This window comes from Aquarana catesbeiana, linkage group LG09, assembly GCF_042186555.1.
Source record: "Aquarana catesbeiana isolate 2022-GZ linkage group LG09, ASM4218655v1, whole genome shotgun sequence".
NCBI lineage: Eukaryota > Metazoa > Chordata > Amphibia > Anura > Ranidae > Aquarana > Aquarana catesbeiana.
In genome coordinates, this window is record NC_133332.1 from 102,138,961 (window position 1) to 102,160,670 (window position 21,710).

General features: G+C 42.2%; 2 protein-coding genes across 3 annotated transcripts in view; one reads left to right on the forward strand and one right to left on the reverse strand.

Annotated features, from left to right (window-relative positions):
* The window catches only part of CETN2 (centrin 2), a 77,566-nt gene that overhangs the window by 13,211 nt on the left and 42,645 nt on the right, over nt 1-21,710 (forward strand). The window lies entirely within an intron of this gene.
* NSDHL (NAD(P) dependent 3-beta-hydroxysteroid dehydrogenase NSDHL) overlaps nt 1-21,710 on the reverse strand; it is a 37,796-nt gene that overhangs the window by 5,181 nt on the left and 10,905 nt on the right. For both annotated transcript variants that reach the window (XM_073599101.1, XM_073599102.1), the window contains exons 4-7: nt 17,215-17,361; nt 14,100-14,228; nt 6,501-6,643; nt 1,141-1,243 (exon numbers count right to left, since the gene is read on the reverse strand). In XM_073599101.1, the coding sequence (XP_073455202.1) occupies nt 1,141-1,243; nt 6,501-6,643; nt 14,100-14,228; nt 17,215-17,361 (522 nt within the window). The remainder of the gene's footprint in view (nt 1-1,140; nt 1,244-6,500; nt 6,644-14,099; nt 14,229-17,214; nt 17,362-21,710) is intronic.

The following is a 21,710-nucleotide window of genomic DNA, read 5'->3' on the forward strand; positions in this document are numbered from 1 at the left end:
GTGAAACTACAAGTCCCATGAGGCATTGCAAGACTGACAGTTACAAGCATTACTCCCACTGGCAGAGGCATGATGGGATTTGTAGTTTCGCAACAGCTGGAGGGCTGCCAGTTTGAGACCCCTGTACTACATGAAGAGTGGGGACAAAGCTATAAGATCAGAACATGAGTCTAAAAACTTTTTTTTTTTTAGCTTAAAGTGAGCCTGTGCCCAGACAATGAACACTAATTACACCATTATATATCCAAAAAAGCTGTAAAACCTTTAAACTTTAAACAAGCACTCATTCACTTCTGTAGCTATAGGCACTGTTAAGAAATTCATCTTCAAAATAGAGGGATGGAAATCACAACTTTATTTCCTACGAAAAGCAGAATCTTAGCAGCCTGTCAGCCATCTAATGTAACAAATACCCGCTATTTGTAAACTGTTAGAAATGGACTAAAACCTGAGTTTAGATTTCCGTTGTGAACTTTGAGGATGAATTTCTTGACCGTACAAGCAGATATCAAGGTGATAAAGTAATAGTAAAAAAGTAATACTTTATTGCCCATAGTCTGGGCACTGGGACAAAAACAATTGGAAGAGGTTATAACCCTTACCTACTCTACTAATTGGAGTGCTTTTCTTTCCACTGTTTAACTTCCAGTCACACTAACACTACAGAAATTGAATAAAAAATTTCCCCCCTGGGGACTTGGAGAACAATGAAGCCTTCAATCAACCCATAGGTTATGAGATTTTTCTTTCCTTCCACCACTTAAGAAAATTGCTTGATTTGCCATCAACACAGTCGGTGGTGATGGGGGGGGGGGGGGGGGGAGAAAATCGTTCCTGCTGCAGTGCTATTGTGTTCTGTCAGCAAGAAGTCTTCCTGGCCTGCAGAGCACAATATTACTGCTAGCAGCCATAACCGCCAGCAGTAGTTGCATGTAAAAAATCTGACAGACTGGCTGCCAACTTGGGTACAACCAACTTGCCCATAGATGGGTCGAATCTCGGCCTCTGCTGAACCGACCGAGATTCAAACCATTTATGGCTGGCTTTACAGACTTTTTGACTGGAGTTCTATGTTAACATTACATTGAAAAGTAAAACATACAAAAGTTAAATACAATAGGCAAATGCTGCAATACTTACCTTTCCACATAAAGGAGAGTCTTTTTGTAGATATTCTGCTGCCAAAATGTGACCATGTACTACATTCTCCACGTATGTAAAATCCACCAAATTCTGCCCATTCCTGGAAAAAAATTAATGGCAATAAGCAAGGTTTCCTTTGTGGATACATGAGCGGCTATGCCCAACTCTCCAACTTACTAAAAGTTGAAAGAATTACGAAATGGGGACATGAAAATAAATTCCTCATGGTTCTTGGGTCAAACTGAACATCCAGAACCACTGGTTTAGTCCTTATCCACACAGGCAGTGACATGCTTGCGATTTATTGAATTTTTCTAAACACATGTAAAGATTTTGAATGATACAAATTCCCACTGTATGCTGCGTTTAAATGCATTCAGGGGCAGATTAGATACTCTGAACATATGTAAACAGATAAATGTAAATTCAAGGAACGTGTCCTGAGAAGTATAAAGTTTGTAAATGCAACTAATCTGTGTTTTAATAATATTGTGTGAACGTGACCTTATAGCGTGAATACAAGCAAATAGCCAGTTTCCGTACAAAATGATGGTTAGTATTAAAGCATAACTGAATGTTTTAGTGAACTTTAAAGGCTAAATTCACCGAAAAAAAAATTATATATACAGTTGTGCTCATAAGTTTACATACCCTGGCAGAATTTATGATTTCTTGGCCATTTTTCAGTGAATATGAATAACACAAACATTTCTTTCACTCATGGTTAACGTTTGGTTGAAGCCATTTATTATCAATCAACTGTGTTTACTCTTTTTATATCATAATGACAACAGAAACTACCCAAATGACCCTGATCAAAAGTATACATACCCTGGTGATTTTGGCCTGATAACATGCACACAAGTTGACACAAAGGGGTTTTAATGGCTATTAAAATTAACCATCCTCACCTGTGATCAGTTTGCTTGTAATTTGTGTGTGTGTGTGTGTGTGTGTGTATAAAAGGTCAATGAGTTTTTGGACTCCTAACAGACCTTTGCATCTTTCATCCAGTACACTGACGTTTCTGGATTCTGAGCCATGGGGAAAGCAAAAGAATTGTCAAAGGATCTGCGGGAAAAGGTAGCTGAACTGTATAAAACAGGAAAGGATTATAAAAAAAAAAGATATCCAAGGAATTGAGAGTGCCAATCAGCAGTGTTCAAACTCTAATCAAGAAAATTAGGGGTTCTGTTGAAACCAAACCATGGTCAGGTAGACCAACTAAAATTTCAGTCACAAATGCCAGGAAAATTGTTTGGGATGCAAAGAAAAACTCACAAATAACTTCATGTGAAATACAGGACTCTCTGAAAACATGTGGTGTGGCTGTTTCAAGATGCACAATAAGGAGGCACTTGAAGAAAGATGGTATGCATGGTCGAAGAGCCAGAAGAAAGACATTACTACGCAAATGCCACAAAGTATCCCGATTACAATACGCCAAACAGCACAGAGACAAGCCTCAAACCTTCTAGCACAAAGTCATTTGGAGTGCTGAGACCAAAATTGAGCTTTTGGACACAACCATAAACACTACATTTGGAGAGGAGTCAACAAGGCCTATGATGAAAGGTACACCATTCCTACTGTGAAACACGGAGGTGGATCGTTGGTGTTTTTCGGATGTGTGAGCTACAAAAGGCACAGGAAATTTGGTCAAGATTGATGGCAAGATGAATGCAGTATGTTATCAAAAAATACTGGAGGAACATTTGCATTCATCAGCCAGGAAGCTGCGCATGGGACATACTTGGACATTCCAACATGACAATGATCCAAAACACAAGGCCAAGACGACCTGTCATTGGCTACAGCAGAATAAAGTGAAGGTTCTGGAGTGGCCAACTCAGTCCCCTGACCTCAATATCATTGAGCCACTCTGGGGAGATCTCAAACGTGCTGTTCATGCCAGACAGCCCAAGAATTTACAGGAACTGGAGGCTTTTTACCAAGAGGAATGGGCAGCTTTACCACTGAGAAGATAAAAAGCCTCATCCACAAATACCACAAAAGATTTCAAGCTGTCATTGATGTTAAAGGGGGCAATACACGGTATTAAGAACTGGGGTATGTAAACTTTTGATCAGGGTCATTTGGGTAGTTTCTGTTGTCATGATTTAAAAATCATGTAAACACAGTTGATTGATAATAAAATGGCTTCAGCCAAACACTAACCATGAGTGAAAGAAAAGTTTGCGTTATTCATGATGATAATAAAGTGATTTCGCGCTTCAAATCTATCACATCAAAGTATAATTATAAATACAATATATAAGTGAAAAGTGTTCTACAAGTGTAAATCCAGTGCAACATAGTATACAGTGCTCAATATTAATGTAAATGAGTGATCATCAAAAGTGCTGATGTGCATCAGTATATCAAAAAATCAAAAGTTTATATTGTGCTTCTTCCACTGGGACCATATAATGGAGGAGGGAGGTGATAATGATGTTTTTAAATTGTGGTGATCCGGTGATATATGGTCCCAGTGGAAGAAGCACAATATAAACTTTTGATTTTTTGATATACTGATGCACATCAGCACTTTTGATGATCACTCATTTACATTAATATTGAGCACTGTATACTATGTTGCACTGGATTTACACTTGTAGAACACTTTTCACTTATATATTGTATTTATAATTATACTTTGATGAGATAGATTTGAAGCGCGAAATCACTTTATTATCATCATTTTGCTGAGTGTAAGTGAACACTTTCGATTTTGCTGCAGTCCGTAGAGACATCATCACTATTTACACACATTTATTATTTTTTCATCATCCGTTATTTTAGTTAGTCACGTTGATATTGACTTAGTCCGTTTACTCAATTTAGCGCGAGGGACTACACCATATATTGTGTTATTCATGGATAAATTGAAATCGTATCATCCCAGAGTGGTACTGGGGATACGAGAAATGAGTAAACAAACATATGCCACGTCCCGATATATTATATTTGGAAAAGAGGTTTTTGGATGATGGACATTATAGGCACAACACTAAATACATTGTTTTGTAAAAAAGTATATAAAATGTATTTATTCACAGAAACACATTCATCTGTTATTGTTTTCATATGGAATCATCAGTGATGAACATCTCCTGCAGGGCTCTGCGATGTAATAGCCACAAAGCATGGTCAGGATTGGCTGAGATGTGTTGTATGCTTCAAGGCACAATTGTGGATAGCCAAGGTTTTTAAAATTGTTTCATATGTTTCTGTAAATAAATTGATATACTTTTTTACAAAACTATGTATTTAGTGTTGTGCCTAAGTCCATCATCCAAAAACCTCTTTTGTGTTATTCATATTCTATGAGCAAAATGTATTTATTTTATTTATACTAATATCGGTACCGAGCATTTTTACTCGCACAAATGCTCCAGATGCTTTATCCGATACCTGGTCGGCGGGTGGAGTCAGTGGATGGAGAGGGTGGGCGGAGTCAACGGAGTGGAACTAGCTGGGTAAGCTGGCAGGGGTGCAGGGCGCAGCCATCAGGATCGGTGACCGGAGCCGTCACATTTGGTCGCCGTCAGCGGCTGAACATCCCGACGCCCATCTTGGTACACCCTGCACTCGGCGTATTAAGCCAGCAGCGGACATCTTGTTACACCCAGCCCATATAGTTCAGTCTGGGTGTAACAAGATGTCTGCTGCTGCTTACTGCGGCCGAGTGCAGGGTGTACCAAGATGGCCGTCGCAGCATAGCATTTCAAAATACATCCTTTCCTCATGTCAAAAAAAAAAAAAAAAAATAGTAAATCGGTAAGTACTTGGAAAAAAAAAAATTCTATAATATATATATATATATATATATATATATATATATATATATATATATATATATATATATATATATATATATATATATATATATATATATATATATATATATACACACACACATATATACATACACACACATACACACACATACACACACACACATACACACTTTTTTTTAATGAAATGCACATATTTTTGCAGGTAAAAAAAAATTGCTTTTATTTTTTACGGGAGCCTGCAGAGCATTGCACCTGCAATCAGCTTAACATGGGTGTAATGCCAGGATCCTACAGAATCCAGAACCTTAGTGTTTCTTAGTGTTTCTGGAGAGCAGGAAGATCAATGAACCAAGAGAGCAGCCTCCTTGCAGTTCATTGAGAACTACAAGCCATCTGTCGCAGTGGCAAGCGGTAGTTGAAGTTCATTCATTCACAGATAGCTGTTCTTTTTAAACTGTGCAGGCAGGTGCTCTTAACGTGTTGCACCCTAAATACGGGGGTAACATAATACGAAAAGGTACACTTGTGCTTTAAATAAACTATTTCCTTTACTAACACATGCAGCAGCTGTCAGAGCTGTATGATCTCTATGTGGCCCCCGCTACATACAGTATACAGTACTGAGTTCTGGCAGCAGAACACGTCCCTCTCCTGGATTAAAATTGAGATGGGCAGAGCACTGCTCAGCCATTTACAAGGAAGCTTTGTAAATACAAGGTTTCCTCGGATTCACCAAGACACAGATGGTGACATCATTCGCATCATCCAAAGGAAGCCTTGTATTCATTTAGAAAATATAACGTTTCCTGCGAATGGCTGACCAGTGCTCAACCCGACTTGATTTTATTCCAGGAGCATGACGGAAAGTTCCCACCCTGCTGCCAGAACACAGCGCTGTAAATCTGTATGAAGCTGAGGCTACATACAGTTCATACAGCATTGACAGGCACTCCATATGTTAGCGAAGCAGATAGTTTGTTTGGTCCAAACAGAGTATTTAAAGTTTACTAAAACCTGGAATTATGCTTTAAATAGTTGTATCCAGTATGACGTGGCACTACATATGTAGCATAATCTAGTAGCTATAACACTGAAAATCTTTAATAAAAAGGGTACTATAAATATAAAGTGTATGTACAGATATTTTTTGTGTGGATAATAGGAAGGTTTAGAACCCTTGTGGGGTTTTTACTGCTATCTGGGGCACTGTTAGAGACATATCATATAATTTCCTGTCACAGTTGCAAAGGTTCCAACAGAGAGAAAGTAAAAGGAAAATCTACAACAGGGACACACACAGAAATAAAAAGCCGACAGGGGTTCTAGCCTTCCTCTACTCTACTCAAATTGCACCACTGCAGCGATGGCATAGAGGAGGAGTCAACACTGCTCCTAATTTTTTTATTAACTCTTTCAGATTAGTAAAATGTTTTCCCTTCATCGAAAGGGATGGTGTTTTTTTAATTCTATAGTAGGGTTTGGTGAGCAGCATAGATGTAAATAGTGCAGAGCTCATACTTCATATGAAGCCAGGGTCAAACCCATATCCTGACTTACCCAATCATAATTTTCATTTTGCCACTTTTGGCAGTTTCCACCATTATAGGAACCAGCTGGGGGTCTCTTGGGCCAAATATACCATGAGGTCGAATCGCCACAGTCAAGAAGTTTTTTGATGGGTCATTTGCGGACAGAACTTCCTGAAAAAAAGCAAGTTAGTTATGTTAATCAAGCAATTATTAATTTGCGTTCATTACAAGGAACAATTATATTATTTTTGCAAGATTGCTTTTTTGTATACGGTATGTAATAAAATACACAGAGTGACAGATATGCTAAATGCTAGCGCATCTTGGAAGGATGTCTTGGGATATATAGTCCAGCTAAAGCTACAGAGGTACAAGCTGCTTATCCATGGTATCTGGTAGGTTCCACCATAGCTACTGGTAGTAAATGAAACAATTGCTACCTAAAGAAACCTCACGAGAGCCAGGCTGAGGACATTATGATCTCCCCCTCAGTCAGAGGAAGCTTTGAATTCATTCACAAAATACAAAGCTGCCTATAAATGGCTGAGTGCCACTCAGACCAACTCTGTATTGCTCAGATGGGAAGTCTCTGTCTCATAGCCGGAACCCAGCACTGTATACTGTATGTAGCTGAAGTAACTATTGATAGTTCGCTGATGAAGTCCCGTCCACAGGACGATACATGTGTGACAAAGGGTACCGTGACGTCATTACAGCCACCTTCCTTGATTCATGAATGTTATGCCTCACATCCTAGCACTGGGTTTGCAGTGCTATGTTTGTAAGTAACATTTTTATCATTAAAAGCTGGTTTTAGTTAAAACAGAAAGCACTATATATGTCTCATTGATTTTACATGAACCATGACTGCATAAGAGACTTGCCATATTGCTGATGCATTACTGAAGCTGGATTTCGATCGTTGGATCAGCCGTTAAACAGATCTGCACCTTGCGATTACCCCGGTGGGGACTGCTTATATGACCTTTCTGTTAAATCAGAGGTCCATAGATTAAGGTGAGCGGCCTGTACTTATGGTGGTGGAAGCACAGATAAGAATATATACAGTTTACGATCGTCTTGAGCACCCTGGTCACCATTGAGGATTTCCCTTCTTGGCTGCTGGCGTTTATCATCTTTTGGCCTTTCAGGATTTCCTATATTTGGGACTTCTATGCGTTTTTATAGCAGCTATTTATCATCTTTATGCAATTTTAGTCAATGTTTTAGCGTTACACTATTTTTGTATTATATGTCTATTTAAGGATTGCAATATATTGGCCTTAAGTGTTCAGCCGCTTAGATCAGGATTTATATTGTGTTTTTGGGCTGACAATCTATTTTTGGTACAATTAACCAGTTGACTACCGGGCACTTTCATCCCCTTCTTGCCCAGGCCAATTTTCAGCGCTGTCACACTTTGAATGACAATTGCGCAGTCATACAACACGGTACCCAAACTACATTTTTATAATTTATTATGGGACAGAGCTTTCTTTTGGTGGTATTTAACCACCACTGGGTTTTTTGTATTTTGCTAAACAAACGAAAAAAGAACGAAAATTAAAAAAAACAAAAAACAGTTTTTCTTGGTTTCTGTTACAAAATGTTGTAAATAAGTAATTTTTCTCCTTCACTGATGTGCGCTGGTGAGGCTGTACTTATATGCTGCACTGATAGGTGGCAATAATGGGCATCACTGATGGGCACTGTTGGGGCTGCACCGATAATCAGGACACTGTTATCAGTGCCCCGATTGTCAGTGCAGATGTCCCATGTGTGAATTTGCCAGTTTTCGTCTCTCCTCTCCTTACACGCTGTCAGCATGAGGGAAGGATTGCCGATAACCGTCAAATCCTGTGTACATCCGTGATCAGCTGTTATTGGACACAGCTGATCATGTAGTAAAGAGCCACTGTGATTGTCTCTTTACCCCAATCTGTGATCAGCTGCGTCCTAAGGATGCAGCGATCACAGATCAGAGCCAATGCGTGCCGTGGGGGGTGTGCAGACAGCACAAGCACATGAGGACGTCATATAACGGTCTCCTGGCAAAGTGTGGTCACGCTGTAGCCGTAATTCAGCTATAGCGTGATTGCGAAGCAGTTAATTGAACCTGTTGCTTTACCCTGCATGAGCATTCCCCAGGTACACAATACAGATCAATTCAAGACATTTTTTGGGCCCGATATATCAACAGGACGCAACACGTTTTCATTTTTTTAAATAAAGCTGAACACCAAACAGCTTAATGCACAAATAAAACACATCTATGGGAGCGGTTTCCTCTGCCAAAAGGATCTGTATCTCTGTCCATCCAGTGCTAAGATTTACAAAGCTTTGCCACACACCACAACCCTGTCTGGCAGAGCAGGCAATCTGATTTTTCTCTGCTGCAGCTAGGTTACTTCTACAGGTCTTTTGTCCTGGACAGTGAAAGGAGAAACAGACTAATGATCTAATTTCTCTGCCATTCTACTCTCTCCTCATATCAGCATGTTCCTTGTTAGCCATGAGCACTATAGCACAGATGATAGGTACTGCTTCTCTGTCTCCTAGTCTGAGCTCTGCTGTACAGTGACTACAAGAAGCTGACATCAAGTCAAATTGAGATACTTACACTGCCTGCATTTAAAAAGGAATACATTTAGTGATGTACTAATGAATACAGAGCTGCGTTTGTGTGTCTGTTGCATTGGCCTGGAGTTCAGCATTAAAAAACATGAATGGGGGGTTATTTAAAAAAAACTGGAAAGTGCAAAATCGGGAACTGAAACCAATCAGCTTACAGGTTTTATTGCCAAAGGTTAATTGAACAAGCTGAAGTTAGAAGCCAATTGGCTACCATGCACAGCTGCAGCAGATTCTCAGTGCTTAAAGTGTTTAACAAAAAAAAAAAATTATATATTTTTTATATATATATATATATATATATATATATATATATATATATATATATATATATATATATATATATATATATATATATATACACATACACACACACACATATACACACACATACATATATACACACACATGCACGATCACTATAATATATATACACACACACATATATTATCTCACAAAAGTGAGTACACCCCTCACATTTTTGTAAATATTTTAATATATTTTTTTCATGTGACAACACTGAAGAAATGACACTTTGCTACAATGTAAAGTAGTGAGTGTACAGCTTGTATAACAGTGTAAATTTGCTGTCCCCTCAAAATAACACACAGCCAATAATGTCTAAACCGCTGGCAACAAAAGTGAGTACACCCCTAAGTGAAAATGTCCAAATTGGGCCCAATAAGCCATTTTTCCTCCCCGGTGTCATGTGACTCGTTAGTGTTACAAGGTCTCAGGTGTAAATGGGGAGCAGGTGTGGTGCGGTGACGTAAAACGCGTACGTCGGAACTATAAACGGGGCCGTAGCCAATAGCTTTCGTCTCTTAATTTATTCTGAGCATGAGTGGCACTTTGTGCGTCGGATTTGTGTACACACGATCGTAATTTAAACGATCGGATTTTGTTGTCGGAAAATTTTATATTCTGCTCTCAAACTTTGTGTGTCGGAAATTCTGACGGAAAAAGTCCGATGGAGCCTACACACGATCGGAATTTCCGACAACACAATCCGATCGCACCTTTTCCATCGGAAAATCCTACCGTATGTACAGGGTATAAGAAGATGAATTACTGGAACCATGTCCTGTGGTCTGGTGAGCACAAGATAAACTTATTTGGTTCAGATGGTGTCAAGTGTGTGTGGCGGCAACCAGGTGAGGAGTACAAAGACAAGTGTGTCTTGCCTACAGTCAAGCATGGTGGTGGGAAGTGTCATGGTCTGGGGCTGCATGAGTGCTGCCGGCACTGGGGAGCTACAGTTCATTGAGGGAACCATGAATGCCAACATGTACTGTGACATACTGAAGCAGAGCATGATCCAGCAGTATTTAAACATGATAACGACCCAAAACACACCTCCAAGATGACCATTGCCTTGCTAAAGAAGCTGAGGGTAAAAGTGATGGACTGTTATTTTTTTTTCTTTTTTTTTTTAACTCCAACCAAAGCCTACCTTCTGCCAGGAGGAAAGTGTTACTTGCACTTCATACTTATATCTCACATTTGTATTTCATGTATGTATCATAGCGGCTACCCACTCTGATTACCCGATGTACCTGCTGTTACACTTGTACAAACTAACCAATTAATTTGTATATGTTTATATGTTTTCTTTCTTAAAATTTGAATAAAAAAATATTTAAAAAAAAAAAAAAGTGATGGACTGACCAAGCATGTCTCCAGACCTAAACCCTACTGAGCATCTGTGGGGCATCCTCAAACAGAAGGTGGAGGAGCACAAGGTCTCCAACATCCACCAGCTCCATGATGTCATCATGGAGGAGTGGAAGAGGACTCCAGTGGCAACCTGTGAAGCTCTGGTGAACTCCATGCCCAAGAGGGTTAAGGCAGTGCTGGAAAATAAATGGTGGCCACACAAAATATTGACACTTTGGGTCCAATTTGGACATTTTCACTTAGGGGTGTACTCACTTTTGTTGCCAGCGATTTAGACATTAATGGCTGTGTGTTGAGTTATTTTGAGGGGTCAGCAAATTTACACTGTTATACAAGCTGTACACTCACTACTTTACATTGTAGCAAAGTGTCATTTCTTCAGTGTTGTCACATGAAAAGATATAATAAAATATTTACAAAAATGTGAGAGGTGTACTCACTTTTGTGAGATACTGTATATGTGTATATATTAGAGGGATCATGTTCCCTTAAAGCATGTTATACAGCACATTGCTTGTGCTGTGTAACCTGCCCCTCTCTAAACTGTAAAACCCTGGATGATCCTTTCACTTCCTGTGTCCCCCTCTGTGCTGACCACGCTAATCAGGGCTGCTAAGCCCTGACCACAGTGATCAGCGTACATCCCTCTGTCATTCGCAGCTCTCCTCTCTCCCCCTCACACCTTCCTCCCTGCCTGTCAGCTCTGTGTCTTTTGTCTCTGTCTCCACTCTCCAGCCTCTCTATTATAGCCAGACATAGCACACTGTATACGTGTTATATACAAACAAGGCATGTAAATATCTTTTTAGAGCGATCTTCAGGCTGGTCATGTGACTCGCGGCCGAGTTACATCTCTGATACATGGCTACTGCGGGAGAGGCTGAGCGGCCATGTGACCTCCCCGGCTGACGTCAGAGGGAGATGTCGGCCCCTCCTGCAGTAGCCATGTATCGGAGATGTAAAGCGGCTGCAAGTCACGTGACCGGCCTGAAGATAGCTCTAAAAAAGGTATTTGCATGCCTCGTTTTATATAACACATATACATATCCAATGCCTGGCTATAATAGAGGGGCTGGCAGCGATTTAAAATTTTGGGTTAACAAACACTTTAAAGTGTAAGTCCAGCCTAACACTAAAATCCCTGCATCTACAGACATCCACGATCTAACACTAACCTATCCATCCCTGTAAAGAAGAAATCACTATACATACCTTTTTTGAAGCCGATCCGGTCCGATCTTCAGCGGCGGAAGCTCTACAGAGGACACAGCCGACAATGATCCCACGCTGAGCTGTCATCTGCGGCCTCCCTGTAGAGGCGGGTGCAGAGGACACAGCCGACAATGGCTGTGTAATGAATGGGGAGTGATGTCACCCATTGACTTACTATGGAGCTTCCGTTGTCAGCTGTGTCCTCTGCACCCGCCTCCACAGGGAGAAACAAGAGGGGTATGATGAGGCTTGTTTAGTCATGTAAATAAATTCAGTACCATCAGGCTATGGTTGCCCTCCAACCCCCATAAACATTGCACCAAATTGTCCCAGACAGAGGGGGACCAAGAAGAAAAGCGGGGCTCAAGGGAGAGGCAAACTCAATATGTGTTGAATGCAAAATACATATTTATTGGTACAAAATTATTTAAACATGAAGATATATGCACGAGCATGACCCAAATATAACCCTGCCCTATTAAAATTGATCAATATCTAAATTGATCAAACACAAACCATACACAGACATGGGGAACATATAACATGTGTGAATAGACAAGACAAGACAAGGGCGTCTGGACGTCTTGGCTATTGATGTCTGCAGAAACCACCTATGGTAAATATACAGGAATGCTGAATGCGGTTAGTGGTGCAGACATCAATTCCCCCGGGGGAGGGGCGGCTCAGGGCAGACGGTGCAGGAAAGGGGAACTGGGAAAAAGGGGGGGGAGGAGGGAGAAGGGAAGGGAGGGAAGGGGGGGGAGATGGGACGGGGAGGGGAGGGGGGGGGATGACAGCGGGCGTGACGTCCGGGCGCAGTGACGTCACGCCCGCTGTCATCCCCCGGTGGGGCTAGCCGGCTCGCCTATCGAGGGAGCGTTCCGCTCCATGGTCTGGAGCAACCGTGTGGAGGACGACAGGTGCACCTGGATGACTGGCCACATGCTTACATCAGCGGTACACTAGTAGTACCCCGCGAATCACGGAGAATTGTCCAGGACAGTGTACGGCATTGTACACAGCGACAGGAGGGACTGTCTACAATATTGGAGCCACCGCTATCCGGAAGTATTACAGGATTCCCAGACGGGACCCGGAAGCGGTAACGTACCAGGCAACCTTCTTTGTATTCGTGCCAATACCTGTCACCTATTGACTCTACCACAGTACACCTCTGCATAGAGTCTATCTATACTGGATAATTGTACATCCTGCAACACACTACCCTGGACTCTGGGAACTGTGATTCCATATTCACACATATATGGCTAATATACTTCCGTCCATAGGATGCATTGATGTCTGATTACAGACCTCATATCAGCACCCCACTCCACGGCTGATTACCTTCTCCCAGGTTCCCCGTTTCCCCCCCCTCCCCTCCCTGTCCCATCTCCCCCCCCCCCTTCCCTTCTCCCCCCCCCCCCCCCCCTTTTTCCCAGTTCCCCTTTCCTGCACCATCTGCCCTGAGCCGCCCCTCCCCCGGGGGAATTGATGTCTGCACCACTAACCGCATTCAGCATTCCTGTATATTTACCATAGGTGGTTTCTGCAGACATCAATAGCCAAGACGTCCGGACGCCCTTGTCTTGTCTTGTCTATTCACACATGTTATATGTTCCCCATGTCTGTGTATGGTTTGTGTTTGATCAATTTAGATATTGATCAATTTTAATAGGGCAGGGTTATATTTGGGTCATGCTCGTGCATATATCTTCATGTTTAAATAATTTTGTACCAATAAATATGTATTTTGCATTCAACACATATTGAGTTTGCCTCTCCCTTGAGCCCAGCTTTTCTTCTTGGTCCCCCTCTGTCTGGGACAACCCGCCTCCACAGGGAGGCCGCAGATGACAGCTCAGCGTGGGATCAGGTCGGATCAGCTTCAGAAAAGGTATGTATACTGATTTCTATGTACAGGGCTAGATGGGTTAGTGTTAGATCGTGGGTGTCTGCAGATGCAGGGATTTTAGTGTTAGGGTGGACTTCTACTTTAACTTTTAGTAAATCTACCCCAATATTACACAATAAACTGCATGAGACTTAACCTTGGTTACTGTTCATTTTAGGCAGGAAATTACCATGCATTTGCATGAACACTCACCTTCTCTTGAAGTATCTTGGTCTCTGTGTAATAGTCAATGGGTTTCTTGGCATATGGCAGATCCTCTGTCCCATTCTTTATGTCTGTACCTTCAAAGACAACACTGGCACTGCTGGTCAGCACTAGCTTCTGAAAATACACAAAAAACACACTTAGGAGCTAAAGATCTAAAGTGATTACTCTAAATTGCCTATATAACTTGTCATATGTAAAAGTGTTGAGATGTGAGAGTGAGGTGTGACACTTTACTGCACAATGGAGATGAGTCATGTACAGAGCTAACCAGCATTGCTAATGAATCTTACACCAAGCCAGTATAAATATTACACATTCATTTTTTTAGTACAATTGTGCCCCCCCTTCCCCCCCTTCTCTCATCACAGTGAGAGATTTCCAATGTCATAAGGTCATTAGGCAGGTAATTAGTATTCAGTAGTGACTTGCGACACAGCGCCCTGCCTTCCACTGTTACTCATTTCCCACACCTGTACATGTCAGTTCAGTGACAACTCCCAGCGTCCTCCACCCTGGGGTGGCAGGGACACCCCAAGGATAGACTGAAACTCTTAACCACTGATCAGAAAGCACTTGATTTATTTATACTTTCATTGCAACAGATGGAAAACCAATATTGGGGTGAATAATATATACAATATTAAACAACAACTATACATGAAAGTGAATAAAAAGCAATACAATATTCAACTATTACTATTTTTTTCTTTTAAGTGTTCAAAGCATATAAAATTGCAACAGTCAATATACGGTATGTAGTTTGTATGCATCCCCAAAGGTAGATTTCAAAAACATTTTATGTTGAGGCAGAAAAGTGACAGTTGCTAATAATTACCCCCAAATCATATACAGTTCTGTGCAAAATGTTTAGGCAGGTGTGAAGAAATGCTGTTATATAAGAAAGCTTTCAGAAATAGAATTGTTAAGTTTAATTTTTATCAATTAACAAATTGATCAAAATAAATGAACAGAAGAGAAATCCAGATCAAATCAATAATTTGATGTGACCACCCTTTGCCTTCAAACCAGCATTAATTCTTCTAGGTATACTTGCACACAGTTTTTGAAGGAACTCGTCAGGTAGGTTGTTCCAAACCTCTTGGAGAACTAACCACGGATCTTCTGTGGATGTAGGCTGCCTCAAATCCTTCCGTTTCTTCATGTAATCCCAGACAGGCTTGATGATGTTAAGATCGGGGCTCTCTGGGGGCCAAACCATCACTTCCGGGACTCCTTGTTCTTTACACTGAAGATAGTTCCTAATGACATTGGCTGTATGTTTGGGGTCGTTGTTCAGCTGCAGAATAAATTTGGGGCCAATCACACCCCTCCCTGATGGTATGGCATGATGGATAAGCATCTGCCTGTATTTCTCAGCATTGACACCACTGATCCTGCCCAAATCTAACTTTATTTTTATCAATTAACAAAATGCAAATTAACTATTAAAGAGGAGTTCCCATTAAAAAAAAAAAAAATTTAAAGTCAGCAGCTACAAATACTGCAGCTGCTGACTTTTAATTGGACACTTACCTGTCCAGGGTCCAGCAATGCTGGGAATCGAAGCCCCGCTCATCTCCCCCTCCGTTCGGCGGCGCCGGCATTGCAACTGTGGGTGCCCAGCTGTGGCTTCACAGCCGGGCACCCACTGCGCATGCGCGAGCGGCGCCACGCACCGTGATTGGCCGCTCAGTCATCTGGGACCTGTAATGGGTCCCAGATGATTGACAAGAGGGAGGGAGCAGAGCTGAGCCCTTCCTGTGCCGAGGGGAAGTGATGTCACCAGCCCAGGCACTGAAAGAGGCTGACTACGAGGGACCCCCTAGCAACAGGCATTTAGGAGGTAAGTAAAAAAAAAAAAAAAAAAAATTTCCAAATGTTTTTTTTAATTTTTTTTTTTAGGCACATTCATGCATTTTTTTTTTTTAGGGTGGAACACCACTTTAACACTTCTATTTCTGAAAGGATACCTTATTTACAGCATTTTTCACAGCTGTCTAAAACTTGCAAAGTTGTGAGTAAAAGCCTAGAGCACCATCTGTTGGCTGGAACAGTGAATGTAAATATATTCTTATGGAATATTTCACATCTACCTGAATAGAAAAAAAAAAAATGTATAAAAATTATATTATATATTATATATTCACTACATGCTTCAAAACGGGCTGTAGGCACAGTGTGACTCTGCAGGGATCAGTGCAGTGGAGAGTGGGACTGCACTTTGAGGTCTGTGTGATCAGGTATTTTTTATAAGATAGGGAGAGGTAATTCCCTGACAGTTTTTTTTTTTTTTTCATCAATGTGCACCTACACATTAAAAACGAATACTGCCCATATAGAAGCATGGTATGCACATTTAATAATGCCGTTTAGCCCGTTGGCAAGTCAGCTCGTGTGTACGCGACATTACAGTTAATTTTCTTTAGAAAGCCACCACAGCCTGAGTAAAAAAGCCTGTCCCCCATTCTCTCTGAAGAGGTCTGACACACCCCTGTTGAGTCAGACCTATAGCTATGCAATCAGCAAAACTCATGCTCACCACTGATTGGAGAGCTCCAACCTTGACTTAGCAGGGGGGGGGGGGGGGGGGTGTCAGACTTCATCAGATAGACCACTGATTCCATACAAACAGCAAGGGTCAAAATCTGCAGCATGCAGACAGGGGACAAGCTTTCTGCTCAGGTTGTGCCTGTTTTCTAAAGAAAATGAAGTGCAAGTCTTCAAACACCTTTTGCTTTGATGCAACTGGAATGTATTTAGCTGAATGAATCAGAAAGTTGAACTGGGTTTTAAAGCAAATCTATTAATGGGGAAAAAATTCAACCCCTACTCCCACTAAGTGCTAGGCACCATTAGATGTTAACGCTCCTGACAACTCTAATCCCTGCTAGACTCCTGAATAGATACAGACCCTACTGGGGTCACCAGCAGATAATAAAGCAGGAGTATGTGAGCAATATTTGATGCCTTTATAATAACCTCTGTGAAACAGAGAGATTGCAACATAAACTAAGAACAAATTATTGTTCTGCCAAGCCCCATAGACTCAAATATTAGACTATGTGGGTACAGCAATTAAAAGCTTTATTAGTCTACTCACTTGGACACCAGCATCCTTGCAGGCCTCAATGACTGTCCTTGTTCCAGTGTAGTTAACTCTGTAGAATAGTTCTTTGTTATCGCTGGAGGGGGCCGGGGATGCACAGTGAAAGACAGTATTCACACCCTGAAGTGCTGGCAGTAAATCCTAGTGTTAGTGAGGAAAAAGCAGGATTATAAAAAACATATATATACACTGTGATGTCCAAGACATGGAAAAAAAGTTTTATTATTTACTTAAGGACATGGCATGCAGTACCATGACTGTTACTCTATAACTTACTCTAAATAAGTAACCCACTGCCAGCTTAAAACGCGTTATGATAGCATTGGGCCAATAGCATGAGCAGGACGAATCATAGGTCATGATTATTCTAAGACCTGTCCTGACAACTTGGAGATCCATTAATGTAGACATGTCACAAGCATGAGCAAATCAAACTGAGCATATAATAAAACTACGCATAGGCATTTCCTAAAAAAAAAAAAAAAAATGTCCAAAACACTCCTTAGATCCTGAGATATAGGCAGCTAAGTTTGTATTGGCTGTCACTTTTGCTAACTTCTGTCTATGAACTTTTTTCACTGCTTGTTCAGATTCCACTAGCCAGGCTTGTGAGAGGTTTATTGCAAGTAGAGAAACAGTATACACATCATGCTGTCAAACTGGTGGTATCCTGGATAAAAGCGGACCAGATCTAGTAAAAAAAAAAAAAAAAAAAAAAAAAATGGATCCTGTCCCTTTAAAACATTTTATACAGCACATTGCTTGTGCTGTGTCATTTGCCCCCTTGTAATACCTGGCCGAACCTGCCAGTTTCTGCCCTCCCCTATGTAAAGTGACCTCGGTTCATCATGGCTGCTGAGCCCTGACATCATGGTCAGTTTATGTGCCTCCGTCATCCGCAACCCTCCTGTCCTCCTCTGTGCTCCTGTGTCCCACTCCCCCCTCCCATCCCTGCCTGTCTGCACCTGTGTCAGTGCCAGCCCCCACCACTCCTGCTGCGCTCATAACTGTTAAAACTTTATGTAAGCCCCTCTGTGTCCTAATAACAAGTGCTCCTGTCTGTGTGCTGTGTGCTTTATTTTAAAAAATGCCTCCTTTACCGTATTTCACGGCGGTTCCCTGCGATCACGTGACCAGTTGGCTCTCTCCTCCTCATGCCCAGGCTGATGTCAGTGAGGGAATTTTGGCCCCGCCCACTGCATCTGTCACCCGGGCAGAGGAGAGAGCCGGCCAGTGACTTGATTGCAAGGAAGTGCTGTGAAATCTGGTAAAGTAGGATTTTTTTTTTTTGGGACACAGAGCCTCAGTAATTACTGATGAGTTATGGGTATCACAAGGTGATTGGACACTGGTCACACCCTAGACAGGAAGTTCATCCCCCTATATAACCCCTCCCCTTACTGGGGATACCTCAGTTTTGTAGCAAAGCAATATAAAAGTGTGTTAGAAGAGGGGCAGGACCTCTGTGTCCCATGATGTACCTCAAAAGAAAAGGATTTTACAGGTAAGCTGTTTTAAAAAATCCTATTTTCTTTCTTGTACATCACGGGACACAGAGCCTCAGTAATTACTGATGGGATGTCCCAGAGCAATGTTATTTGAGGGGAGGGGACCACACAACATAGGGTGTAATCAGACCTGAGGACCTCGTACTGCTGCCTGCAGAACACTACGCCCAAAGGCGACATCCTCATGCCTTCCCACATCCACCTGATAAAATCTGGTGAATGTATGGACTGAAGACCAGGTTGCGGCCTTGCAGATTTGAGCCATAGAGGCCCGGTGATGCACCGCCCAAGAAGCACTAAACGCCCTTGTGGAGTGTGCCTTGATTTGAAAAGGTGGAATTTTTTGTTTCAAACCGTAAGCTTGAATAATCATTTGTCGAATCCATTTCGAAAGGGTAGACTTGGACGCTGCCTGCCCTCTATTGGGACCTTCTGGCAGTACTAACAAAACATCTGTTTTGCGAACCTGAGCAGTTGCTTCCAGATAGGCTTTGACTGCCCTTACTACATTCAAAGAATGTAGTGATCTTTCTTCCGTAGAACAGGTATCTGGAAAAATGAAGGCAGAACAATATCTTGGTTTAGATGGAAATCTGAAACCACTTTCGGTAGAAAGCTAGGATGAGGGCGCAATACCACTATCCTTATGCATGATTAAATAAGGCTCTTTACAGGAAAGAGCTGCTAACTCTGATACTCTTCTAGCAGAAGAAATGGCTACCAGGAAAATTAACTTTCTTGTCAACAAGACCAAGGGAATCTGACGTATTGGTTCAAAAGGCTGTTTCCGTAAAACCGACAGAACCAAATTCAAGTCCCAGGGGTTTAGGGGCATTTTAACTGGAGGATTAAGACGCGTCACCCCCTGCATAAAGCTTCGGATCAAAGAATGTGAAGCAAGTGGCCACTGAAATAATACTGATAAGGCCGAGACCTGGCCATTGATGGTACTCAAGGCCAGCTTCATCTCTAAATCCTATTTGTAGGAAGTCAAGAATTCTACCTATGACATTTTCTGGGATGCCAACCCCTGGCTTCACACCAGGATACATAAGTCTTCCAAACTCTATGATAAATCACTCTGGAAGCCGGCTTCCTTGCATTGATTAAGGTAGAGATCACAGGACCTGAAAGCCCACGACTCTTCAGAACGTGGGTTTCAATAGCCAAACCGTCAAATTTAGCGTTTGTAAGACAGGATGAAACACTGGACCTTGAGATAACAGGTCTGGACGTGACGGTAGGGTCCACGGGGAACCCACTGTCATCCTTACTATTTCTGCATACCAAGCTCTCCTGGGCCAGGCTGGAGCTACCAGAAGTACCAACTTCTTCTCCTGCCGGATCCTGCGAAGGAGCCGTGGCAGTAGCAGAATAGGAGGGAATGCATAAATCAGTGAGAACTGATGCCACGGAATCACCAACGCATCTGTCCCGCATGCAAGAGGATCCTTTGTTCTTGCCACAAACTTTTCGACCTTTTTGTTGAACCTGGATGCAAAGAGATCTACATCTGGAACCCCCCATCTTTGGCATATGGCCCAAAAGACGTCGGGGTGAAGAGACCATTCCCCCGGGACTAACCGCTGGCGACTCAAATAGTCCGCCTGCCAGTTCTCTATCCCTGGAATGAAAACTGCCGATATGCATGGCACATGCTTTTCTGCCCAGACTAAAATCTGGTTCACTTCTCTCTGAGCTGCGCGACTCCTGGTGCCTCCTTGATGATTGATATAAGCCACTGCTGTGGCATTGTCGGACTGGATCCTGACAGGGCAACTCCGTAGCCTGAGAGTCCAGGCCCTTAGGGATAGATACGCCGCACAGATCTCCAGAATGTTGATGGGTAAGGTGTTCTCGATTTCGGACCATTCCCCCTGGACCGCAGACTGTTCCAGAACTGCTCCCCAACCCGAAAGACTGGCATCCGTTGTTACCACTGTCCAGGTAACCGGTAAAAAGGATTTCCCTTTTTGCAGGTTTTCGGGTATTAATCACTAACTGAGGCTCTGACGCACTGTAGGAGACAGATGCATAGGAAAATCTAATGCCTGAACCTTCTTGTTCCAAGCAGACAGGATACTGTGTTGCAGCAGTCTTGAATTAAACTGAGCATAGGGAACTGCTTCGAATGAAGCCACCATCTTTCCCAGCAGCCTCATACAAAGGCGGACAGAAGGACCCTTTTTGGTCCTGACTACCTGAATCAGTTCTTTTAAAAGGCACTGATCTTTGCATGGGGTAAAAATACCTTCTCTTGACTTGTATTTACGACCAGGCCCAAATACGCTAGTCTTCTTACTGGTTTTAAGAAAGACTTTTCTAAGTTGAGAATCCAACCTAGGTATTCCAAGTAGTTGACTGTGGTCACCAAGCTCTGGTTCAGGCAGGCTACCGACCGGTCTATCAAGAGCAGGTCGTCTAGGTATGCTATGACAGTTATATCTTGGGCCCTTAATCTGGCCAGAGTAGGAGCCAAGATCTTTGTAAACACCCGAGGTGCAGTGGCTAGCCCAAAAGGCAGGGCTATAAACTGAAAGTGGCGTTTTTCTACTTCGAAACGCAAGTACTTTTGATGAGAAGGGAAAATGGGTACATGCAGGTACGCATCCTTGATGTCTATTGATGCCAGAAATTCTCCTTCTTGTAGGATGGAGACTACTGACCGAATTGATTCCATGCGAAAGGACCGAATCTTTAGGAATCGGTTTAGATCCTTTAGATCCAGAACGGGTCTGACATCTCCATTTGGTTTTTGAACCGTGAAAAGATTGGAATAAAACCTCAATCCCTGCTCTTCCGTGGGAACCACCACGATGACCTTTTGCGACAATAGTCGCTCTAACGCTAGAAGGAGAGACTGCTTTTTCCCTGGATCTCTGGGGACATTCGATCTGAGGAAACGAGGAGAGGGGAATTCTCGGAACTCCAGTTTGTAACCGAGAGTTACCGTGGAGATTACCCATCTGTCCTGGAAATCTT